The sequence below is a fragment of the Semicossyphus pulcher genome, unplaced genomic scaffold (assembly GCF_022749685.1).
Source record: "Semicossyphus pulcher isolate SPU_LCO1_2020_fin unplaced genomic scaffold, fSemPul1.0.p SCAF_2, whole genome shotgun sequence".
NCBI lineage: Eukaryota > Metazoa > Chordata > Actinopteri > Labriformes > Labridae > Semicossyphus > Semicossyphus pulcher.
In genome coordinates, this window is record NW_027211693.1 from 21,960,591 (window position 1) to 21,986,968 (window position 26,378).

Below are 26,378 nucleotides of genomic sequence, written 5' to 3' on the forward strand. Positions count from 1 at the left end.
TCTTATTCAGTTTGCTATGATTGATTGATGTCAGTGTTTTCTCTTAAGAAGCACCTTTCCATCCCAATAACAGACTGACTTCAACTCTCCCTCCTCATTTGCCATCAGTAAACTTGCTTTTCCTGTAACACATTCCCCAGATTAGTTAAGTATATAGAGAGTCGAACCTGCCATTCAAGCTGAAGACATGTTTTAATAAAACATTGACTGTGCTGAACGTGTGTTTTCAATGACAATCTACATTACATCCGTTCTGCTCTTTTGAAAGGTGCCATTTTTCCATCTTTGCTTACACACATACATTGCTGTGTGCAGTTCAAGGAGTGGATTCAGTGTTTGTAATGGTTTAAGAGGCCGAACAGACACACTTTTTGTCCCAACACCGCTGCGACATTTGTGACTGGTTCCCAAAAAGCCTTTAATAAAGTGAGCCATGCTTAGCTGATTGCCTGCAGTTCTTCTTCTGTATGATGATGGTTGGTTTGATATATATATACATGTTTTTCCCATTCAAGGTTTGTGCCATGAACAAAGCAGTAGATTTACAAGAAATACACATGATCAGGGTTTAAAATATATTGATTCCTAATCAATATATTTTATATTCAATTGTTTGATTACGTACAAAAAATATTGCAGAAATTCAGTTGAATGGTTAAGCATACCAAAATATTTAATCTGCAAACCAGACATTACCTCAAGCTGAGTCATCAAAGCTAAATTAAAATTTTTAACAATTTATATTTTAGTTGTTTAACCTATTATTTGTCCACAACATGTCACACAGTAGTGGGAACTGTCCATCACAGGTTTTGTCAAACCAACAGTCAAATACCAAAGATAAAAGTTTAAATGTAATGAGGAAAAAAAGATGATCACAAATTTGAGAGGCTGGGAAATGTTTGGCATGCTTTACAAAATATTTCAACAATCAGAAGATTGTTTGAGATACAAATACCACATCAGTGATGCTACATTTTGATGACAGTTTTCTCTCCTTAATGCATGAAACAAATTTGTTTTTAGATAAAAAAAAGACATTAACTTGATTCATTTGACACACCAGCAATCTTAGAAAAGTAGCACAGACTTTATTTCATTTGTTGGGGGAAATCTCAGTTATATTACATTTGAAATATAGAATTTGAGAAGCATGCAAGGTCCAGTTCAGGACATTTCAGTCTTTGAGTTCTTCTCTGCCAGAGCCAAATGTAATCTCAGCCAGTTTGGTGTACGAGTCAAAGTTCCTCGAGCTCAGGTAGGTTCCGAAGAAGGCCTGGAGCAACAGCACCGCCCTCATCTTCCTCAGGATCGGTCTGGAGAGGTCCACGGCGTACCGGAGCACATTGCCCTTCTCTGGCAGCGGAGCAGTGCTGTACCTTGAAGCAATGGCAATATTGACAGGTATGGCCAGAAGGATGGGGTACAAACCTGCACCGAACACACCAACAAGTGCACCTCGCATCAGGACGCAGGAGGGACAGTTGAGGTCACCGGACAAGAGGGGGTTGGACACTGCAGCATTGTACAGAGTAAATGTTGTCAGGAATGGCAACGCGGCCATCGGCAGGCTCGAGGAGAAGGCAGCCTGTTTGATATTCAGAGCTCTGCGGTACAAGCTGTTGGATACCAGTCCTGCAAGTCCACCGTTTGCTCCCAAATACGCAGGTCCATAGACAAAGATCTTCTGATCAATGTCAGGCAGTTTCTCGAAATTATTCATCAGCATGTCAGCAATTGTTGCTCCTATGAGCGGTCTTCCGGAGACGCTGACCTTCTGCGTGTTCTCCGACATCTTCCCTATCAAGTTCAGACGATGTCCACTGTTCTGTACCAAGAGATCCTTGTTTACAATTGGAATAACTAGATTGTCACATTTAGATAAGGTGGATGTCAGGAGAAGCACGGGGCGCAGCCATGTCTTACCCACAATTCAAAGCTGAAAGTGAGAGAGAGTTTTTGCCCTGAGCGATGCTTCTCAGGCAGAACACCGTTGCTCTATGCAGAACTATCAAGACGCAAGCTATACAGGAAAAATGCAATAATAAAAATATAAATAAAATACACTAGGCATTAATAAGGTTTCAACAATAGTTTCATCCAGCCACAGATATTCCTCAATATAACCTCAACCATTAGAGACTATTACTAACATATCCCCTCACCAACAAATATTAACAGTCTGTTCCATCGACAGGATATTTATCCGGATTCATTCAGCGATCCGGTTTTAGAGAACACTGATAGCTTCAAACTCTATTATTATAATATTGCTCAAGAGAGCAATTCTGGTCTCAGCCAAGTAGCATATTTATCTTCATACTTGCACTTGTGAAGAGACTCGTTTGTACCTGAAAGAATAAACTCAGGGGAAGAATAACCCTGACGTAACCTCAGTAGGCGTGGACATTGTGTGTTGCGTCATGGAATTGTGTAAGAACCTTCTATCGGAGTCTAGAGACGCTCGCCATCTTTGAAGACGAACAGTTAGAGGCATTTTCTTTGTTTATATATTTCACGTAGTCGAAAACCCGACACCTACAACCTCATAATTGTTAACAGAAGGTAAGAATAACTATTGGACCATATCCAATAACCAATTAATTGTTTTCTTACAGTTTAGCGTATTCCCACTATATAGGCTAACGTTAGCCTGTTAGCTTTTCAGACTTTCGACGCTTCGACGGCAGATCAGTATCAGCCAGGCTAATTAGCTTTGGCTAGTCGCTAGACTCCTTGCCTCGGATGTTGTTCGTTGGCAAGATTGGGTGCAATTTTCAGTTATGGTGACTTGAACGAGTTGCATAGATGTCCGATTAGCCACAATGTAGCTATAAGTGAGGCTATTGTTGTTATTGTTGCATGGGTGGCTAACTTGATATACCGCTCGCGTGCTCGACGCTGGAGAGGCCTTTAGATCGAGATCTTTATTTGACGTTTATGTGCCTTATTTCTGCGTCCTTGACCATTTGACTGTTTATAGTCATGGACCTTACCATACTCTGAGTTGGCATAGGCTTAATGTTACATAATTACAAAAGTGGAAAGATGTGGGGGTTGTTGTCAGGCCGATAGCTTTGTAAACCCTCACAGTTGCGGAAACGTCCACCTCACGTGCACGTTGGTTATGACGTGTTTACGTCTCGTGCTCGCGCAGCATTAAACTAATACCTGTTTGTCAAAGTTGCATAGCGTGAAAAACCACTTAATTTGCAACTTTAGCACATGCGTTTTTTTATTATCGTTACGTGTTTGTTTGCAGTCAGCCGAAACACGCAGTTATGATATGGATGATTGTCTTTTGACTTAGTGTGAGAGCTGCCACTCGTTTTCATTGTCTTTTTCTTTAACCTATCATTTCCCTCAAGAAGCATTTAATTTATAATTTGTGAGAAAATTGTGAAAAATACTCATAACCCTATATCCAACTCTCCAGATGTTATTAACAGTGAGATGATTGTTGATAGGATTTATTGTTTGACCTTACTTTATAAGCCACCCCCGCTATTATACACTTCTCAATTGTAGCTTGCAGCAGCCAAACATAATGCATATTTTAGGTGCTTTTGCATTGGGTGATGGGATCCAGTAATGAGCAGAGTGCAGTGCTGCTAAACATTGGCATGAGAGTTAAGAGCAGAATTTAATCTGTGTTCGGATTCAGTTGAATTCCAGCCTATACCATTTTGATATGTTTTTTATGTAACCTTTAGATGCGCCACTCAAAGCGAATGCGCTCCCCAGGTGTCTGGCTCGACGAGTACAGCTGGGAAGAGAGAATGGAGTGTCGTAAACGAAGGAAACGAGATTCACACAGCAGTGAGAGAGAAAATAAGTCCAGAAGAACCTACCGCCACACTAAGACGTATGAGGGGTAACTATATATCATTATTTTTTTGTGTGTGGTACCTGCTTAAATTCCTAACCTAATTTTATTGAACTTTGTATAAAAGCTGTTCATGTACTTGCCATCAAATCTATTGTATTTAAGAAACAAAGTTGGCAAGCTTTTGATTAATAACAGATTTTTTTGTTTTCCACAAAATGATATAGTATAACTTTAACTCGTATGTAAAATGGATTGTTTAATAATTAAAAGTAGAAGTTTGTTAAATACATCGGTCACATTGTCAGTTTGTCAGTGCCATCTGTCATCTTTGTGTGCATGTATGATGGCCTGTGGGGTTACCTTAGATGTTTCCAGATCTACTCTAATTTTAAGTCTGTAGAGAGGCAGACTTCTTCCCAGAAGACAACTGATACCACCAGGGTGCTAGGGCCGTAATGGTTTCTTGGCTCTTTTTTAGATGCTTAGCTCTTAACACCCTCTACTGGGTGGATGGTTTTAGGTGTTAAAAAGCCAAGAGTACATAGCAAACTTTAGGAAGGTTAGGGTACAATTACATATGGAATAAGCAATTTTTTTTGATTTTTCGAACTCTCTATTTCCTATTGGTAGAAATGGCATCACATTTGGTTTTCTCTCCTGGCATATAGAGTTCCACAGATGTAGAATCACAGATTGTATTACGCACCATCAGGTTGTGCCGATAAACTTTCCACAACTTTTAATGCCTCACACTTTAACTCTGCCAATGTGGCTCTGTGTCAAGATGCATGAGTCTAAAGCCAACGGCCACAGCCAACAGCTGTTTAAATGTTAGAAATGCCCAAATGTGTGCCATAACTGTTTTTATATTTTTGTACTCTTAAAACCTTAATTTGTACGCCAATAAACTGTTAATAACCTGCAGCCTCTTATTGAAGCTACGGGAACCATGGTGTTAGGTGGGTGTAAATAAGTATGTTGCTAATTACAAATGTTACATAAAAGGCTCAAGAGATAGGGTGTCAGGCAATAGGCGGACCATTAGCACCATCCTATACGCTCTTCATTTTAGAGCACGATCACAGACAAGGAACTGGGTCGTTCCTGACCACAACTATGCTTACTTGTCCTTGATTTGATTTGTGTGTGTCCTCTTTTTGATTGACTGCAGGCAGTACCTGGAGACTCGCAGTTTGAACCATAGACTGGACCCACGGGAAGGACAGACCCGGGACCACAGTTTGAACATGGCCTGTGAGGAGGACAGTCGTGACGGCACCTGCAAGGACAGAGATGTTGACTGGCATCACTACAGCAAGTCATCCGGGCGTAGTGGACGAAGTGGTCGCAGCAGGAGAAGCAGCCGCAGGCAAAGAGATAGAAGGCGCAGACGTAGCCACTCCCGTCGCAGGTCCTCCACGGTACGAGACCCTCCATCTTCCCTCTCCTATTCTCTCCTATCTATACCACCAAATCGAATGGGTCATATCTCTTTGTCTCTCTGTATCTGTCTGTTTGTCCTACTCTCCACTATTAAGCATGATTTCCAGTAATGACAAGTAGGGGACTTGGGGGCTCAAAGAGTAAGGGGTTGTGAGTATTTGTAGTTTTAAAAGAGAAGTGGACCCAGAATTTGTGCTGAAATCTAAGTGGGCAGTTATGGGACGTGATAGTAAAGAATGAAGCAGTACCTGTAGGAAGAGCTACAAAGAACTACATGTAGAAAGACTGTAATCAATCAAGTTCAGTTTTTTTCTGTACTACTTTTGAGAAAGTTTCTCATCTGAAAATCTTGTTGCCATGTTTTTCTTCTGTAACACACACTATGTGGTGGCTGGCGCCCAATTTCTCTGACGGGGCTGAATTTGAATTTGCTGCTCCGTCCATTCGCCTGGCGGTGTTACTGAACGGGCCGAATCTATCCACCCCTACACCTCCCCCCCTTGGCCTGGTTGAATGAATGACGATGTCGCATTGTGGTGGCCTGGTGCTGGCTGACTGATGGGTTATTGATGTGATGGCGGATTGCGTCGGTTCCGGTGCAGAGGAGGAGCCATCACCGCAGGAGCAGGAAAAGATCCAGGAGTGTTGAGGATGATGACGAGGGTCACCTCATCTATCACAGTGGAGACATGCTGAGAGCGAGATGTATAGAATATATACCTTTTTTTTCTACTGTTGTTCACACTTTGTCTCTCTCACTCTCTTGTTGTCTGGTTTTTATCTCCAAAGATTAAATTAGAGGCTGAAGTATTTGGGCCAATAGATTAATTTTGTTTTGGCTATATAGTGCTTGTGTGTAACATAATTAGCTTTGAGTTGTATTTCACTCATCAGAAGCCTGTTTATAGTATTACACAGCAATGTAATATGAGGCAGTGAATCAGCCGAAAGGCAGTGTTAAGATGTCCGTGCTGCGTCTCTAACTTCATCTCTTTATTCTCTGTAGATGAGATTGTGTGTACTCTAGGAGAGGGTGCCTTTGGGAAGGTTGTCGAATGCATTGATCACTCTAGGTAAGTTTAAATAGGAAAATGCTCCTTTTTTACTAACTCACTCTTTCTCCCTAGATTGAAATTAAAAATCTGTTTGTGTGTTTGCAGTGGTGGAGCTCGAGTGGCTCTGAAGATCATTAAAAACATTGACCGCTACCGAGAGGCAGCTATGTCTGAGGTAGAGGTGCTTGAGCAGTTGAAGTCCCTCGACTCCGATAAGAGATAGTAAGTCATTTTTTCTAACGTCACGTCCCAGTTTCATTACATTTAAATGATCACACATGTATGCAAGTTAAAAATTTGCAAAGCATAAAACTTAATTCACTTACGTTGCACCTACTGTTTCTCTCCTTCAGTTCTTGTGTGCACATTCTGGACTCGTTTGACTATCACGGCCACGTTTGCATCGCCTTTGAGCTGCTTGGCCTGAGCACCTACGACTTCCTCAAAGAAAACAACTTCCAGCCTTTCCCTGTGGAACACATAAGGCACATGGCGTACCAGATCATTCAAGCTGTGCGATGTGAGTAATAGACACATGCAAGCACACAAAAAATACAGAATCATTAAAAATAGCTTACTTTAAAACGCACTTTGTCTTGTCTTTCAGTTCTGCACAAGAACAAGCTGACCCACACCGATCTGAAGCCTGAAAATATTCTCTTCATTGATTCAGACTATGATATGGAGTATAACCCTGACATGGTAAGCGTCCTTATTGTTTTTCCAGAACTACCAGCTGTTTAATCGGCAAAAAATCAAAACGTGGTTCTTCTAGCAGCTGTGTGATTACATGGTTGTGTTTCTGTCCTCAGAAACGGGATGAACGCACACTCAGGAACCCAGATGTGAAAATAGTTGACTTTGGTAACGCCACTTATGAACACGAGCACCACACCTCTGTGGTGTCGACCCGTCACTACCGTGCTCCTGAGGTCATTTTAGGTAAGTGGGTGTTTTTAAAGCTCTCCACCGGAGCTGTAAATGGATCCTTCATTGGTTACTTAGTTAACTTTGTCTCTCTCAGATCTGGGCTGGGACCATTCCTGTGACGTGTGGAGCATTGGCTGTATTCTCATCGAGTACTACCTGGGATCTACTCTCTTCCAGGTAGGTGGCAGTAGAGAGCATAATGAAATTATTTATCTGTAATGTTTAGCATGGCTATTGGCAAGATGTCTTATATTGTCCCATCTTTCAGACCCATGACAGCAAAGAGCACCTGGCTATGATGGAGAGAGTCCTGGGGCCCATCCCCACAAACCTCCTGCAGAAAACAAGGTAAGGGGGCTGCGCAAACTGACTTATTTTATAACATTTTTGTGTGCTTTTGACATAATTTATTGGGCCACCTGAACATAAGCCCCAAAACGAGTACATTGAGTTGTTTGATTAGCTATAATTTTGTCATCATTGTGTGGTGTACAGGAAACAGCGGTACATTCACCGGAGCAAGCTTGACTGGGATGTGCACAGCTCTTCTGGGAGATATGTCCGTAAACACTGCAAACCTCTAAAGGTAAGAGGAATACTGCTGCAGGTAGCTGCATGCCGTCAGGGTTGAAGTGCAGGGGGCTTTTCCCACCCTTTCTGTAACACGCTGTTTTATCTGTAGCAGTTTGCCCAAGTAATATAGAACTACAGTAATAATGCAGAACAGTAGATTAATCATGACATATGTTAAAAACTGATTTTACAGTTGTCTTTTCTTTTCCATCAGCATTACATGTCGTCAAAGGGCGAAGACCACCAGCAGCTGTTTGACCTGATAGAGAAGATGATGGAGTATGACCCAGCTAAGAGGCTCAGTCTGGAGCAGGCGCTCAGACATCCCTTCTTCTCCTGCTTTCACAAGAGCAGCAGCAGTAGCAGCAAAAGCACCAGCAGAAGTAGCAGAAGTAGCAGCAGTAGCGGCAAAAAAGACTGAACTCGTGAGCCTGTAGACCTCTGACCTGTAACCTGGCTCAGGGCTCGGCTGTCACCGTGACGATTGTCAGTGCCAGCCTCTACTTCCTGACTCTCCAGGAGAGGTGAACATTAACTGACTGTATCAGTCCACTGCCCTGCTTCGCTGTGTCCTGTCCTCAATCAGTGTGTTTCTTAGTGTCACTCATCAACAAGTTGTTTTTCCCTCTGTGGCATGTTTTGATGAAAATGCCGCCAAACGATTTCTATTTATTTGCCATTGTTATTTAATTCATGGCTTCTAAGCAGATACTGGTGGGCCTGATTTTTTTTTATTATTCATGATCAGCCCAGTTTTGTCCATGTTCTCTCTATGCACTGTCAAGTGGCTGATGGGTAATGTAACAGATTGAGCATTGCTTTACCTCTCGTCAGTCCCACCAGTATTAATTTATTCAGCATTACAGATGTAAAAAAGCTTTTGCGGGCAGAAAATCTTTGTACATAGAATTTGTTCAGATGTTTGTTTTTTCACTGGTTATGTAACTTTTGCAGTATCATGTACATTTCTCAATAAACGTGAACAGACAGAAGTGTGTCCTGTGTGTTTACTGTTCAGTGATTTGTTTTTAAATATGTGCAGTAGCATCATCCGTCCGCAGGGTGGCAGTATAAAGCTTAAACATCCTTTCATTTATCTTTCATACTGCAGAACTGCCACTGCGGGTGACTGACAATAATGTATACCACAGCGTGAACTTATGTACACAATTAAAATATCCAGCCGAATAAAGTTGGCAAAAATTGTCATTCTGATTTTATTTTTAAGGTGAGGTCACCCCTGTAAATAAAGTCGAAATGTTAAAGCTGAACCAGTACTACAACCTGTCTGACTGAACCGTGACAGAAATGATCTCAAACCCTTTTTCAAGTTTGAGTTTAAAATTTGAGTGTGGAAACACCAAACAGCGTAGCCAATCTGACTGATCAAACCTCAGTGATTTATTCTTCACTGAGGATAAACTGTCTGTATAAGAGGCTATTTTGCGCAAGATGCGTTCACACTGACAATAAACTGCAATATACGGAGCAGTTACTGCTGAGTTTAAAGCGCCTCTTTGTTTACATTTCACAGTTACGGTAAACCTGAACACTGCGCGGTGCATCATAAAGAAATAATTGGGCTAACAGTTTATCACTTTTACTGCGATAGAAATTGGTCGTCACTTATTTTTTGCCCCCTTATAAAATTCAGTCGACTACAGTGGTATTCGAAAACGCAGCAAACCTCAGGTACTCACAGGTCTGTGATCAGATATTTGCCAACCCCTCTCCCTCTCAGCTGTCAATCTGCAGCCTCCCACGTGGTCAGCAGGGCGGGCGCATCTCCTCTAGTTGAACATGCAACTTTTAGGGAGGCAAACAATTGGACCCACTCGTACTAGCGTTTGCACATGCATGTAGGATACTCCCCAACAGGAAAGAACGACCTGCGCGTTAGTAGGCGCCTCTTCTCTGCTTGTCATCAGATCGCTCCCATCTGTGCGCACTGCTGCTGCCTCTTGTTCCAGGACTAATTAAAGACAGCGCTTTGAACCCCGAACCTAGAGTGCAGGAGGTAGTATTGTGAGTGCGTTAGTCCACGGAGCCTGGTTACAGTTTGGTTGCAGAATTACCAACAAAAAAAGGTTATCACAAGTTTCTTTTCATCAAGAGGACGTAGGAGCAGGAATTCAGCATGGATACAGCCAGCGACTCTATCGGGGAAAGTAAGCCGGTGTGTCAGTGTGCGCCCAAGTCCGTGGTCCAGCGGTGGCTTCCAGGATTTCATATCGCCCTGTGCTTGTTGATGTCTCTGAGCTCCGTCACCGTGTGTCTTCTCATGAGCTTCAAGACGCTCCAGCTGGAGAACCGACTGCAGATGGAGATGGACAAAGCGTCCATCTTCCAGCCGCCTCACGGGGCTTTTCTAAACGAGGATGGGACCCTCATTCCAGAGCTGAGCACCTCCATAGGGAGGCTCGTGGAAGAGGTACATACTGTCTTATAATGGTTCAAATAAAACTGATTGTCGCTGATAAATACATATTGTGTATGTACTGTCGTCTGTGCGTAAAGTGTGCGTAATAACAGGGAACATGTGTTTTACAAACTCCCAGAGTTGGCATTTTTTGGCAATTGCACCCTAATTATTCCCCCTAAAATCGGTCCTTTTTAATGTATGACCGTAGGGATCAACCATACATGCAGCTGGCCAATTAGTTTGCAGTTAAAGCTCTTTATAGGGTGACATAACCACTGATAATAGACACCAACCTTTAATTTTATCACATGGAAAAAGTAATTGAGTGAACTCCTTTCATTCTAGAGCTGCGTTTAATAAGAGAAGGATTATGATCTCATTATTGTAATTGGTGGTGATTTAATTTATTTTAATGTTTTTCCATATTTAGAATTTTTTGCTCAATGATTTTCATTTATCCGCAGCTTTGAAATACTTCCACTGCTTCACATGTAGAATATACACATGTTTGGGATCTGGATGTTTTGTCTCACATGAATCTGCTCTGTGTTTGCAGAAAGTGGGGATGCTGACTCCAAAAATGCGGGCAGCGAGGGATGTTGGCCAAGACTGCTCCTGTCCTCCAGGTATGTGTCTCTGCTTATTGTTGCATTAGTGCCGCTCACCAAAACACACAAACAAAAACAGATCTAATTTACAGTGCTGGCATGAGCGACTGCTTGTGAAACCTGATTGTCTCCCTGCGATGCTTTTGGCAGCTCTCCTGAACTTTAAGTGTGTGTGTGTTTCTGTGTGGAGGATTAGGGGCCCCTAAGCCTGTGTAGGGCCCATACTGTGACAGCAGGGCTCAACACTCAGCAGATCAGTAGGGTTTGGGGTGTCCGGCCCGAGCCCTGATGCCTTGTGTCAGTGGGAGATGCTCGCTTTAATAGATGGAGCAACCGTGTGCCAAGAACGGCCACGTTTGGCCTGCGGTGTTCATTACAGGGCTTGTGATCGTTCCACAGGTGGAGAACAGTGTGTGATCCACATCATGTTACACACAGTTCCCTGTTATGCCTGTGAAATCAAAGAAAGATATATTTCTTTTATTTTAGGGGAAGTTGCTGCTATGATGTTTGATGTGCTGTGTCTGATCGGCTGGGTATTTAATGGCTTACATGAGCGGTTTTACCTCACCTGTGGATGGAAGAATTCTCTGGCTTGGAGCAACAGGATGTGTGTGTTTTATTGAAGCTGGCATTCATGACATTCCACTTTTTACAAAATTGCAACTCGGGTGGAATCTTAGCATTGTTACAGAAGAGAGAGAGAGAGTCTGCTTGTGCACAATATGTTCAGATTTTTGTGTCGAGACAGAGGTGGATTTTTTAAGTTGTTTGATCTACACGTTTGGGGTATTTCCTTCCCTTTGCTCTTCCCTCTGCCTTGTTCTTTCTGTCTCCGAGTGCGAATAGCCTCGAAACAACAAGAACAGGTGAAAGTGTTCACAAGTGGAATTTATGGCCCACTTTCAACACATTCTGTTTTCCAGTCTGAGGTCGGCTGTGCCAAGACGACTCGCTAGCTCTGGCTGGCAGGTCAGCAAAGTTGGCGCGAGTGTTTGTTGATTGCATTCAGCAGCCACTGATACTGTTAATGCAAGTTGTAGTTTCAATTTTCAGTGCTTTTCTACTCAATAGAATAATAATCTAGGTGCTTTGTAAAAAGTTGCCCGATTACGGCAAGCCTGCATCGCCCCTGTGGGTTCTCATACATCTAAATGTTATTCCACTATTAGATGATATTATTGTTTCAGATGCTGAGTCCCATTTTTCTTTAGATTTCACTGAACTGCTGTGTAATCAAGTGGTTTTGGCCCTGACATTCAATCCCCCCACAACTATTCATGAGTTTATTTAAAGCTCTCTGTTTCTGATCTTTAAATATGCTGTTTTGCTTTTGCTGGAGAAAACACCATTTTGTTTATTGTGGCTTTGATGCAACCAAATTCCTGTGGACGTGCACTTTTTTTCATGCCTTAACAATTAGATTGCTTAATACAGACTTGTTAACATTTCTCTATAAAATGTGTTTATTTCTAAAGAGGGTTTCACTGCTGATAAACTTGTGTTTGTTCTTAAAGAAAGCTCATGAACTTGGTGCTATCAGGGATGCATATAACAGGTTTTTTATGCACATTTATCTGAACTCTGCTGTGGCTTCATGTGTGCGTCCTATCTGTCTCCCTCTGACAGAGTACATGTCTGTATTTTTGTCCCCATAGTGCTGCGTGTCTGGTGTGTGTGCGTGTGTGAGTCTGAGTTTGCGTCCCTGAGCCTTTGAGGGGCCGACAGAGGCACCTCTCTCTCTCTCTCTCAACACGACGCTGTAAGAAGAGACCCTCCTCTCCCTTTAGCACCCGCTCTCCCCACCTGAAACTTGAATCTCTCACCACCAGGATCACAGGCCAAGGTATTTCTGCCTAGATGTGTGTGAGAGGCTCACTACCACACAGCATGAGCGGCATTTCTGCCATTAAAGCTATTCCCTCTGCATCAGGGTGCTCGCCTTTCAGCGTGCATGAAGACAGGGGCCCAACAGGGGGCAGCACTCGTGCAGCAGCACTGAAAAGATGATGTTGAGCTTTTCATTGACACTTCTGACTGAGTGACTTCCTTCTGATGAAAATCTGAGTGTTTTGACAGCAACTCCCTTTAGTGGAGCAGCAGCAACACTGTCTATAAATACTATTTAACCTTGAGGGACATTTATCTCTTGTATCCTCTCAGTTGAAGCAGCATTGTGACACTTTTATGCTCACAGATACGACACGCTCAGTAGTCGTTAAGTCTGCGCAAACTATGTGACAGAGCCCGACTCTGCTTACAAGCTTCAGGTGTTTGCTATTAACACCCGCCTGTTCCCTCCACACACACACGCAACATGCTCGCACTCAAACCTACGCAAACATTCATTATACTCACACTTGAACACAACACCTTTTGGCTTGGCTAATTAGAAGCATGTGCTAGCTGTATGTGTCCTGTGTAGGGGGAGTGTATTGTCATCTCTGCAATTTGCATTTAAGGGGTGTTTAACTGGTCTGACGCTGGCTAGGGGGCGCACAGTCTGCCCACACGTCTTGGGCACAGGCCCAAAAATGTAATCCCAGCCAGAGACGGCCAGTAATGTAACTGAGACACTGGTGACTGTGCAGCACGAGGAGGTGCCAAAATAAAATCACTGTAAACTGAAGAGCCTTGGATTTTGGATGGTTGGTCGCATGAGATGATGTCACTTAAATCTTTAGGAAATTGAATTGGACGCATTTCACTTTAAAGAGGCCAAACAATGAAATAATCGAGTCTCTCTTGATATATTTTAGTAGTTTAGTATATTAGTAAGTGGAGGATTACACTCCCAAGTTTAGTAAGAACACGGCATGTCCTGTAGTTGGTACGTCTGTATCCCGCGTCATAGTTAAAGAGGAGCTCTGCCAGTTAGTAAAGTTCATCCAAGTCTTTGGTGTGAGTGTATATGAGGGCAGGAGGTCAGACCCCTGGCTGTGCGCTCAGATCACTTTCCATCAGATAAGAGCTCATTAACACATTGAGCGGGAAAACAGGCCCCCTGTATATGTGTGTTTGTGTGTATAATCAGGAGAGCATGCTCACAGCGGGATGCCTTGAAGAATTCAACATACCAACAAAAGACATTTTTAACGTTAGGTCTTGTAATTTTTTTGTACTGGTTCAGCGTTTTGCATTGTGGCTCCAAAACTCCTACAGATGTGGTGAGTTACAAATGATTTTTTTTACGCTTTCTGCAGCGGTTTAATGGTTAAAAGGAAGACAACTACAGTATGCACCCTTGTGGAAAGCCAATCAGCCTATCATTGGCGTTAACTGCCCGGTCCGGGCATCAACCTCTCACCCACGAGGCCGCACACTCTCCCCGTCCAGCTTCCTGCCCCCCCTCGCCTGCAGCAGGAGACGGGGAAAGCCTGGCTTTGGGGAGACGGAGACCCACGATGGGGCCAACACCCCCCAGGGCCTGCATTTTGTTTTTAAAGCCATAATAAATCAGACAGGAAGCTTGCAGCTACCTATACAATACATCACCACAGGAAGAAGGCAGAGGCTGTATAAGATCCATTAATGACCCGTTTAAAATAATAAACGCAGGAAATTTGTTTTCATAAGTGCTCTTGTTATGGATTTGTTCCGCTGTAGCTGTGGGCAGTTTCCTAAAGTATTAATATGCTGGAGTGGAGAGTAGCTCTGTGTGTGTGTGTGCATGTGTGTCCGTGTACTCTGTGTTTGCAGACTGTATGTTTTGTGCACGTGTGTTTGTTTTGATGTCTGCAGGCATATGTTTAAGAGCGTGGCTCCACAGTGACACTGCATTGCTGTAAATTCAGTGTATAAAGTCAGTTATGAGGACGGTAACCTGTAGCAGAAAATCCAGCTGGATTTTTACATTATGCTAGAGGGGAAGAAGATTTTAAACCAGGAGGAAATAATATACAGATTTTACATCACAAAGTAGTTTGAATCCTGCTGCTGCACAGAATCAGGTGTCTGTGCGTGCACATGAGCGCACACATCTTCCCCTGAGTTTGTCTGTCGGGTGTTTCCTGCCGTGTAAATCTTGTTCTGCTCCAGACAAAGATGTAAAATCAAAAGGAAATTCTTCACCGCTGCTCAAATTGACCGTTTTATATGCAGAATAGAGTTTCCCAAACTATTTTACCTGACCAACTGCACATCTGTGAAGGGAAACTCAGAAATCTGTTGCATGGATAACGATATGTTAAACTGGGATTTATGCTGTAAAGGAGAAATGCTGCACAGGAAATGTTGACTAAGGGAGAATGTGGGCAACTGTAGCATCTTAAATTGCACCAACTGATTGTCTAAAGCTGGCCTTACCCCAAATGACCTTTCAAATGATTGTATTATCCCAGACAATTTTCAATTTCACTGTTAAAATATAATCAAAATGAGTGTTGCAGGACTTGAGGTGTGCTCACATCATTTGGTGTGAGGTGGTCACAAAACTCAGTCTTTCTCTCATCTTGACACTCAGATAAAACCAACCTGTTTATGTGTATGACATGACAATGCTAACAACCAATAAGAGTGAAGCAACAAACAGGAAGCAGCAGACTGAATAGATGGTAAACATGGAGAGGACTCCAGAGAGTTGAAAGCCACAGCACACACACAAGGGCTGTTTTAATTAAACAAATCGTAACAATCGCTATTTGGTATTTATACCAAGATACTGTGTGCTTTTTTACCACTACCCCCATATGGTGATGCAATTTCCCCTGCAAATGGTGGCAGATTTAATGTGACTTCTTGTGTTTAAATCAGTATTATGACTTGTGACACTGCCTGTGAAAACATTTGATACAAGTTATGCTCATAAAAATTGTTTCCAAAAAGTCCAAGTGATTTTCAAGTAAAGACATCAAAACCAAAAGTTGTAACAACTGCCCCCAGTCTCCCCTATTTTACTGCCTTATGATGGACATTATTAGGAATAGGAGGAAGAACTGATCCCTCTTCCCTTCATCCTTCTTTCCCTGCAGCCTGCTCCGTATTTAGCATTACATCACAGACTACAGATAGCATCTTCATATGGACGGCAGCTCTAATGCACAGCTGTGTGAGCGGCATGTCCTCAGGTTACTTCTATACTACTGTTAATGTGTCTGTTACTGCCTCTGGTCCCTTTAAGAGTCGCATAAAAATGAGTGACTCTTCCTGATATCTTGTTCTCATCTGGAGGATGATCTTGGACAGCTCGAGTGCTCAGTTTATTTGTAGAGGGGAAGGGGAATGCTGACTCTTGGATCGCACGAGGTGTTTAGTTTGGAGAAAGTTGTGTCTGTGTTGTTGAAGTCAAAGGCTACACATTTCTAGAGTCTAATCTGGTTATACAGTACAAGTTTAAAAAATGCAACAAGTTTGATAAGGAAAAAAATCTCTTAGAAATAAGTAATCTTATCAGACCTCTAGACTTTTTTTCTCCTTTCGGCTTGAGGCTAAAGGCTACATTAGCCGCTACTAGCATAACAAAGCTGAATCTCTGCCCATACAGTTGGTTGTCAAGTTGCATTGTGGGTAGAAGAATGTGCGAAATACAAAAAAGATGATATCTCTGGTTCTGCTTCATCTCATTTGATTTGATAGACGTTTAAAACTGTCCCTCTTAAGTGTCAGTTTTATGAATTGTAGCTAGCTATGACTTCAGTTACGTGTCGTTAGCTAGGAGACAAGAATAAACAGGTTACTTGATGACCACAAGCTGTGACATATTCTCCAGTAGTCGATATATTAAACTAAGTGCTGTTTCTTTGTCTTCTTTGTCAAATAAACTATGTTTGCTGTATTACGTCGCCCCTTTCAGTCTTTACAGACCGACGGTTATATGCAAAGGTGGGGGTGCGAGGCCCTGCTCATTGACATCAGCCCCCACATCTCTGAAAGTGTTGACTAATTTATCCAGCGATCCTCGCAGTGACTTATTGAATTCTTTCCTTTTTAAAAACGTTTCTTTTTCTCAGCTATGACTCACGTTTAATGAATCTGTTGCTCTCTCGTGCGGCCGACATTGTTTGCCCTTCTCCTTGGTCCTTGCAGTGAGCAGCGAGATGGAGCACGCACTACGTAACAATGCAGTATCTAAAGTGAAAAAAAAGGAATAATTTGTTAGACTAGATTTTTGAGTATGCATAATGGAAGTGACTACAGCTATTTCACGAGGCACGAGGCACGAGGCCCTGTGCGGTTGCACACTTCGCAGAGCCCATGCGACAGATCTGCTCCTGGCAGTTGGTAGGTTCAAATACAGTATCTTGCAATCTCAGTGTAGCAGGTAGTTTGTGTGACAACTTTAAATTAGAGAAGTGTAAATCTGTAAAATTAGAGTCATTTCAACTGAGGAGCAGCTTGTGCAAGTGGCTTCAGGTGTGTATTCATACATTTGTATTTGTGCTTATAGCTCGCCTTGACCATTGGTTAGCACACACAAGCCACCCACACATAAACCACATCCAGCCCCCGCCCCTCTCTATCTCTCATCAGTCTTCTTATTAAAGTTAGCTTTGTGAAACCACAGTGTTTAACAGCAGGGCCGACATTCTTCCCTCTGAAAAATAAACAGCTGGACACAAGCCGGACGGTCGGCAGCCCATGAAGACCAGGAAGGTCCTCGGGAACACGCAGAGGAGCAGAAGGCCGGGGTGTGCAGCTCACACACAACAGGCTGACTCATCCACACTGATTCATAGAAAACACTGCTGGATGCAATTTTCTATTGAAATAAAATAATATTAGCTGTGAGGTCATTAAAAACAGGAAATGAGTAAAAGAGGAAACATGGATTTGGATCTGTATCCATGTGTTTATGTTTAAACGTAGAGTTTTAGGTTGTAACCTCTCAGCTAGCTGTGGAAATAGTTATTTCCAAAAAAGAGCCTGCTGTTGAGCAACAGCTATGTAAGGGCCTGTTTATATTTACATCATTGTCTATTTCCCGGCATGTCAGAGAGCTGAGGCAGTGCTGTTTTCTCATGCCTCTCTTAGCTCCTTATAGGACACCAAAACAAGAACTATTCCCGCACACACATCCCCAACAGAAACATGGACCACACCAGTGTTTCTTAGGTTTACAAACATGAAATAAATTTTGAGAAAGTACATCATGTGAAGTCTTAAGTAGCAGCTTAAGTTGTTATTCACAACAATGTGTCACTACATAAATGTTTACAATATCACAATGGAGAACATTCGAGGAGGTTGGATCCGAAACGAGATATAAATCATTTGAAGAACACACAGCTTTAAAGTAAACCTTGATTTAGAAGAACATCTGATTTGCTGCTTTTCATACAGTGATGCTTTGTCTGATTTAAAAACAGCCGTTGTTTACAGAAGAACAGCGTGCATCAAAAAGCTTAAAGTGGTGTTTACAACCACAGGGGCCAAATCCATTTCTGCAGGCTTGGATTGATTTAAGAGCATCGCCGCAGAATCATTCATGGTGTTTGTGGAGAATCTGTTAACGTAGCAGATGGCCTTTGAACGGTTACTTGTACACAGTATTTCTTCTATATAGTAATTATTTGAATATGTGCACATTTTATATGCTTGTATTCAAAGGCGTCTGGTGGCTGCTGGTGACGATAATAACAGAACATGACTTTTGCAGCGGGCAAAACCAAACAGTTTAATGTTGAATATGTCTCTTAAAAAATATTGAAATATGAGCACTTTTGGCCACATCCTTAAAGTGTGTGAAACTAGGAAAGTAGAAGCAAGAACATGAGTTGGTAATCCATGTTGGCTGGGAACACATCCGACACAGATCCTGACATTCCCAAATGTATTAGTCTGGACTAAGTTCAGAATTTCTTCAGGTTGTTTTGTCTATTTTGTGCTCAATTTTGTCCTCATTCCTTCTTAAAATCCACCGAGATAAACTTCTTGTTTTTGTCAGCTCTAAAATAAAGCATCATAAGACTTCCTGAACCTCTAAAATAATCAGTCACAATCAAAAATGTTTAGAGAAAACTTTCACACAGTCCCGGCCAGTACCATCTGGCTGAGAGCAAGGACAAGTGGCAGAAGCCTACCGAGCAGTGCTGAGCAGACACGGTGCCAAATGTGGAAACTATTACGATGTTTTCTTTAATTATCACAAGTGGCAGGTGACAAGGTGAATAGCCTTTTAATGGGGGAGCAGACAAACTCTTTAACACCACCGTGTGGCCTCTGGCTGGCTGACAGCGCTGTGAGGTCAAACGATCCCTCTCTGTGCTGCAGCGTACTCAACCTGTTTAATCATTTATGTATTTACAGGACAGTCAGGGTGTAAACAGATCACAACTCTATGTGTGTGACAGAACTAAATGCAGGTTCCAGAGTGGATAAAGATCCACAGAAGTAAGTTTCCAGTATCAGTCTTTTCCTTGGCATTTACAGGCCACTAAATCCATCAGGAATGCAGGAGGCTAGATGCGGCTGCAGGACGGGACGCACGCGAACACACCTGGATTTATTGGGCAGATTTCATCTCTGGATGTGCACCCACACAAACAGGGAGGCAGAGAGTGAGCAGAGGTCACCGTTCATCCCTCCCAGACACACAGTGGAATGAGCAATCAAGGTGCTGGAGGTGCGAAGCAGAGCAGCGCTGATCCAGATGGTCTCACTGTGCCGACGTGCTCCTGCTCGGAGTAAAAGCCCCCCGACAGGCTCGTCACTCTCCCAGCACCTCTTTAATGAGAGCAGAGCTCGTAAAACTGCGCCCGAGGCCTTTGAAAGAGCCCTCAGCATCACTGGTCCATGTTATTCTGTCATAATAGGGAGGCGAGGGCATTTCGGAGCAGAGTGCAGGACAGCTCTCAACAACTTAACACCACAGCTCGGGGAGGGGCGTATTTACGTGTGTCAGGCCTGCTTTCTCTCTCAGTTTGACCTTTCTGAATGTGTCTTTATGTCACTTGTTCTTTTACTTCGTGGTACAATCCTCTCATTCGGTGTCCTCTTCCCAATGTATTTCTTTATTTATGATTTGCAGAGTGTATATTTAACACAGGCTCTGGGACGTGGATGGCCTGAGGCAGCTGAACCTCCACATGGGTCAGTCTGTTCGCTGTGTGTATACATTAACCCAAAGTTCAGCCAGGAGTGAGGTGGGGGGGATTAAGATGGCTATCACACATACTGTAAACAGACAATGAAGACATGCAGAGGGACATTCTCAGGGTAGCCAGGTGTTTCTATCTAACAGTGAATTTATAATTTCCTCATTGTATAGCTTGAGATTGCTGCGATTAATGGAAGCTCAATTTTGCTGAGGCAGAAAATGTCAAAGTGGACCAGAGACCTCTGAAGTTGCAACCCTGATATGAAATGAGATATTTGTGACTTTTATAATAAAAGGAACTTTAAATTGGAGTTGTTTCTATATCGATACGAGTAATGGAAATGCCTCCTGTACAGCCTGAAATGCAGTAATGGGAGTGGCGAGTATGTAGTCAATGCACTGATTCGATACCATAATAATCTACTCCCCCAAGAAAATCTATCTTGTTTCTACTTTTCCAAAACACAAGCCTACACAGGAATAATACACATTGTGACTGTAACCAGCAACTACTAATTTAGAGCTTAAAAGAAGAACTGGTCTCTTACAAATTAACATGTGATGATAGCAAACAACAGCCGAGCGGTGCTAGCGTAGAGGGTAACGTTAGTCCAAGCTAGCAAAAGATGCAAGTGTTCCTCATAATATATTTGAAGGCTGTTTACATTTAAAGATAAGATAATTAAACTGGTAAAACACAAAAGAATACAGTTTTAAAACTAAGGGTTACTTCAGTGCTCTTCGACGGACAAAAGGACATCAGAAAGGACTGAAAGCAGGGCTACCGCTAACGTTAGCTAAGCTTGCTTTAGGGGGTTAGCTTAGGTTAGGAATTCTTCAGTGTACTGCTTCAGGGCATACAGCAGTTACATCTATACAGGGTTAGGAGTATAAAGCTGTTTAAAATTAATATATTTTTTGCATTGCTCTGGTACTGGAGGAGTACCTGTTGGAATCCGTATCAGGAAGTAAAAATGGCATCAGAACATCCCTTCGATAAATCATCAGGGGTTTTGGTCACCTTTGACTGCGCCAAAGCAAGGCACGAACACAGTCAGCTCAAACCTCAAATGCCAAGAGTTACCAGACAAGACGTGCCATTGTTCTGCTCTCATGTTTCCAGCCGTGTGTAACACATCTACGGCTTAACATCAAACCGCAGTGGCTGCAGTTAAAGGATCAGCTTCATTGTGTGTGTAACAGCCTGCCAAAGCCGTTGATGGGTCATTTCACTCTCTGAGGTTTTCTTCTGACCCTGATTTTAGGATCTTGTAGGCAGTCGTTTCCCAGCAGTGTGCAGTTCTTAACTTTATTGTTACAATAATGTTGCACTAAAATAACCTTGTTTAACTAAATCCTATCTTTGGCCAAGTTGGAGCTCGTACAGAAATCTGTGATTTCACATGCGTGTCTTTATGCGTGCCAGCAATCGTGCTTGTTCATCCGCAGGTTTGTGGCCGATGTCGCTGCCACAGTGTGGTATGGGTGTTTAATAAGTGTTAATGAGCGCATGCTGGGACACACACAGTGACTTGCGGCCATTAAATTGAAACACTCAGTTTCTGTCAGGACAATATCGCTGCTCGCTGTCTCACTGCTTCATCCAGATGTATGCACAAGAGGGGGGCGGGGGTTACTATACTGAAATATACTGCACATGTTGAAAGTCTATTTCAGCGTTCCATCTGTTTTTTACATATTAAGCAACAATCTGTGTGCGTCTGCATTCTTGTTGCAGAAAGTGTGCGTCTGTATGTGTGGCCCTGCGTGTTGTAATTCTCCTGCGTGTGTTCCTACGTTCCTGCATACCATCCAACATCTCCCATCTCCACTGCCAGCCCTCTATAGGGACTTCTTATCTGCATATTTGCTGTTCCACTCAGGAATCATAATACAATGAGTCCTGAGTGTATTTTCAGGAGCCAGGAGAGTATATCACAGATGTCCAGTCAGCTCTGGTTACACTAGGAGTATCTGGGTTGAACATGTGGACAATCTATCAGGTCCACCATCTCTCTTTCCTCTCATTTTCTCTCTCTGCATTCACATTTTTCCCTCAATTCTTTTGTTTCCTCTACTTCCCTTTCTTACCTTTCCATGTACATCTGGTCTTTCTGGACAGTTAGCGCACAAATGCGGTCAATTTTCATGTGTGGATGGATTTGATCCTGAAGGTGTTGAAGGATCATTTGCATGTAGATGTGATCTAATGATTGTGCGTCATTTAAAGCACGTTTGTTTGTGTGTTTCTGTGTCTGCTGCGTGCTAATTGTCCTGGTTATGGAGCTGCAGTCTGGACACACATCAAGAAGAAGAGGGCGGCTGTGGTTTAACAAGACAGCAGGAAAGAAATACTTCAACACAGAAGAAACATTCAGATTCATACACACTTCCTCATGGCGCTGTCACTCTTTCACATGCTGTTAATACTTCTTGAATCCTGAACGACAGGGATGCACTTTTGGACCGAGCGGCCCCTTCTTTGGTCTTGTTTATTTACTTGCAGTGTTTTCTCACGTCCATGTGGTTCTGATTGTGTGATCTGGAACAAGGACAAAGACGGGAATGAGAAGAGAGAAGAGAGAGCGAGACGGCGGCAGGAGGGAGCGTCAGAGAGACGGATGTGCTCAACGTGATCCTGATGAATAGAAATATGTGGATTGAAGATATGTGTGAAGTTTACATATGGAATCAAATATTACAATTAATGTCAGTGTCTTTCTGTCATTTAAACGGCTCGTCTCAAAACATAAATATACCGTTATTGCAACATTATCTTGGCATGCAGTGCGGCCTTCTTTGCCTGGAGCCCCATATGATTCCTTTTACCTCCTGAACAAAGAGTTGGGCTCTTTTAAAGCGAGGATTAAACCAAAAAAGTCTGTACACACAGCTTTAACTGCCCAAATTGGCCCTTAAATAGGGATTAATTTACACACAACTGGCTAATAAGGAGACCTGACCCAAATCAAGTCGATCATAATAAAACATGTTGTTGATAGTAAAAGCCAAACCACCGGCGCAAAGCTCGACTCTGGTGCAGTTTTAATTGGGAGAATTGGCTCAAGTTCATATCTATGAAGTCAGCTCGCCGGCAGGAGAAAAATACAGCTGATCAAATACGTGAGGATCATTCAGATTATGAATATGAGAGGCCCTGAGATGGGAGGTCGGATTCTTGGCATGTAGTCCTATTTTTTCTGGCAATATTTCACATAAGAACGTATGGATTTATTAGATGCTTTGAATGATTTTATGCGAGAGTAATCCAAGACGATAATTGTTAACAAATTGACTGCAGGGATTCTTGTAGATGGCGTAGGTAATTCACAGAAAATCCCCCAATACCTTCCTGTTGTATCGTTTCCCAAACCTGACGTCCTGCACAACATTTGCACTCTTAGGAAGCAGGACTCCTTCTCAGCCTGTTTAACAAGCAGCTGTCCAGGAGACATCTTTCCCCAGCACGTCCTGTTGATTTATTCCTGGTAGATGCTTTGATCGAATCAGACGTGAGAATTTTGTCTGTCTGGTACACTAATGAATTTGAGCTGCAGATCAGCTGATCTTATTTGTTCTAATTACGTCTGAACTTTTAAACTCTCTGTTCTCACATTCGCTCCGTTTCCTCCCCTTTCGGGAAGACAGACAACGGTAAATCGAGCGTGAGTAGCAAGATGTTTATCTTTCCTGTGCAGGATTCTTGCCCCCTGCATGTCCGAAGGCCTGACTTTGTCTGCTTCATGTGCCTTTCTGGACAAAGCAGGTTCAATGCATTGCTTCTTTGCCTGTTGGAGGGTAAAGTGGACAGAAGGGGAGTCTGCAGGAGATCAGGGGGTAGCAGGGGTGTGGAAGCGCGGCCTGTACCCCACGCAAACAGGCCAGATAAGATCAGAGTGGAGGGAGCGCAGCTGGAAGCCTTCCTGAGCTGACCCCTTTCTCCGCCTCTCTCACATTCCTTCAAACCCCTCGCTGCCCTCTTTCTCCCCGTTCTCCCTGTCCCCCCATTTTACCTCCTAACATCCCTTTCCTGCTTCAACTCATCCTTTCACCCTCCATCCCCTTTGCATCCATTACTCTTTACAAACAGTATCCTCATGTTTGGAGTTTCCTTACATCCTTCCATGCCTCGTCTTCCCTCCTGTTCTCGACTTTACTGCCTCCTCTCCATCCTCCTCCTCCTCCTCCGCCCCCTCCCCAGCAGGACCTCAGTAAAGTGGGGTCAGCCTTTAGCATGTAATGCTATGTCTTTCCTCTGCGTCTCCCCTGCTCTTTGACCATGTTCATTAATACAAGCCTCTCTAAACTGACCGATTGCCTTTCATGTTTTCCCCTGGGCCGTGTCCTAGACATGACAGTAGGACTAACATTTCAAAGTCCGGCCTCTCTGCTGGGGTGTGTGTGCGTTTTTGTGTGAATTTACATTTGTGTGTCTCCCTGTTAATGAGATCAAGACAAAGCAAAGATAGTGCAAAGCAGCTGTGCTTGTTGTCTTTTGTGATTTAATATCACAGAGTGAAACCATTACTGGCTGTCGTTCTTAAGGATTTAAAGGAAAATAAATTTGTCTTTTGTGCTGCAAAAATAGTCCACAATAAAATGAAAATGTGTGAGGAATATAGAAGAGGAGAAAGGGAGGAAAGGGGGAGAAATATTACACCCTCGCAGCCTGCGATGTCTTGGAATTATTCAAGTATATTTAGCACAGTGTATGCTGACACAAAGACAGCTGTTGTTCCCAGCTCACTTTTATTTTGGCCTTGTGTTGGTCCCTCCTGTCACTTTAACCAGACCCGTATCTGTAAATAGTCTGAGCCGCTGACAGACTGGTGAGGCAGATCACACGCCGCACAACTGAGATGTTATCTTTGGATATGAATACAAGCCGGGGTTTAGCCGTCTCATAACCCAAACGAAATTAACTCAATCTCAGGTTTTAGACGTTCGCGGCGGGCCACGCAAGCGTCACACGTGTTGTTTGTTCAGCCTCTCGTGTGCGGTAATAATCCTCAGCTCATAACCTCACAACCTTCGACCTTTGAGCAAGAGAGGAGCCTCGTAAGCTCTCCTGCAGTCAGCTTTAAACCCTCAACAAGGTCTACTTAGTGTGTCCAGATCTGAATGCAAGAAGAACAGATCCAGCGTCACACCCGTCTCCTCTCTGGTCCTCTCTGGGGATCGAACGTCCATCAGCACCCTGGCACTGTTCTCCGCCAGAAGGGGAGGTTATGTGGAGGATACAGATGGGGTTAAAGGTCATTCTGAAATGTAAGATGTTTTTGCACAATGCCTGAAAATGTCATATCAACAACACAAAAATAAGCTGAAAAATTGAAACCTTTTTTGAACCTCATTGAGGTTAAAAATCTCCAGGAATGTGTCCAGCAAAGACAGCAACACAATTACATTACTTCAGACATAAAACCAACATTTTAAATGAACAAACAAAGAACAAATTAAAGTAAAATATCAAAGAAATCATAGATCAACATCCAAATTCAAGATTGTATCTTGAGAAATGGATTGAACATGGTAACTTGGCCGGACACAAAAGAAACATCACTACAAAAGTGAGGGCTGTAGTTCTCTTTGAGGGGGTAAGGGGTAACAGGGGGGAGTAGCAGGAGATCAGGAGGGGGGCTGGGAGTGGTGGTGGAGGGGTGTTGAGGGCTCCACGACAGGCCTGATCTGCTCGCTCAGGGGGTCAGATGGCCCCTCACAAAAAACAGATCGAATGACCTGGCTTTAATGGTCCTGAAGTTGTCCGTCTGTCTACCTGTCAGTCTGTCGGTCTGTTTACAGGTCTGCCCTATGTCAATCATCAGCCACTTAGTACTCCCAAACACACACACACACACATACACACACTATGTCCTGGCCCCTCAGACCAATATGTGACCCCAGGCGCTGATACCGGACTCGACCGTGGGTGCAGTCAGAGATGGATCTGAATCGAGTTAGTCCAACTCTCTTTGGGTCCATCTAGCACAAAGCAAAAAAGACCCCGAGGAGGACGTCTAACCTGGTTACACAGAGCAAACAAATATGTTTTAAGACAGGGGCCAGTATAAACAGGTATATGAATATGTACACAAACGCAGAGCTCGCATGCCAGCACATACATGCAATACACATGTGCATAGGAAAAGCGATAGAATCAAGCACGCATAGATTTTGGATGCAACCCAGAGAAGCTGTTACTCCAGCATGTCCAGCACACACACTTGAATACACTCATATAAACAGGGAGCTTTAAGCAACTCAGTACAGGAGGTGTAGAAAGGAAGAGGAAAAAGAATGGCGTCTCCCCCCGCAGCCACAAAAACAGCCTGTTGTTCGATCCAGCGATCTTTTATCCCTCCTTTTCATCCTACGCAACTGTGCTCTTCACATAGCTTGGATACCCTATATTATCGGCATCAACAGGCCGCCTTCATGCCAAGCAGACCCACACTTTGCCCCTTTCTCCTGCTGGTAGTGATTG

The 26,378-nt window shown here is 43.2% G+C and overlaps 3 protein-coding genes across 5 annotated transcripts in view; 2 read left to right on the forward strand and 1 right to left on the reverse strand.

Moving 5' to 3' along the window:
* Positions 1–275: 275 nt before the first annotated feature.
* Positions 276–1,918, reverse strand: tmem126a (transmembrane protein 126A). Its single transcript, XM_069670096.1, has one exon. It carries the CDS (start codon positions 1,793–1,795, stop codon positions 1,178–1,180), a length of 618 nt encoding a protein of 205 aa, XP_069526197.1. The 5' UTR covers positions 1,796–1,918; the 3' UTR covers positions 276–1,177.
* Positions 1,919–2,452: 534 nt separating this feature from the next.
* Positions 2,453–8,816, forward strand: LOC138597737 (dual specificity protein kinase CLK4-like). 3 transcript variants are annotated; one of them, XM_069669217.1, is made up of 13 exons: positions 2,453–2,565; positions 3,714–3,874; positions 5,001–5,250; positions 5,875–5,977; positions 6,279–6,345; positions 6,433–6,549; positions 6,681–6,847; positions 6,935–7,029; positions 7,140–7,269; positions 7,352–7,434; positions 7,526–7,605; positions 7,753–7,843; positions 8,045–8,816. In XM_069669217.1, the coding sequence occupies exons 2-13, from the start codon at positions 3,714–3,716 to the stop codon at positions 8,249–8,251; spliced, it is 1,551 nt and encodes a 516-aa protein (XP_069525318.1). In that variant the 5' UTR covers positions 2,453–2,565; the 3' UTR covers positions 8,252–8,816. The 3 variants fall into 3 exon arrangements, with proteins under 3 accessions (XP_069525318.1, XP_069525319.1, XP_069525320.1); XM_069669218.1 differs by having other exon boundaries at positions 3,714–3,865; XM_069669219.1 differs by having other exon boundaries at positions 3,745–3,874.
* A 1,117-nt stretch (positions 8,817–9,933) lies between these two features.
* The window catches only part of LOC138598779 (collagen alpha-1(XXIII) chain), a 125,417-nt gene continuing 108,972 nt past the window's right edge, over positions 9,934–26,378 (forward strand). The window contains exons 1-2 of the mRNA XM_069670632.1: positions 9,934–10,261; positions 10,809–10,878. Of these exons, the coding sequence (XP_069526733.1) occupies positions 9,968–10,261; positions 10,809–10,878 (364 nt within the window). The 5' untranslated portion in view covers positions 9,934–9,967. The remainder of the gene's footprint in view (positions 10,262–10,808; positions 10,879–26,378) is intronic.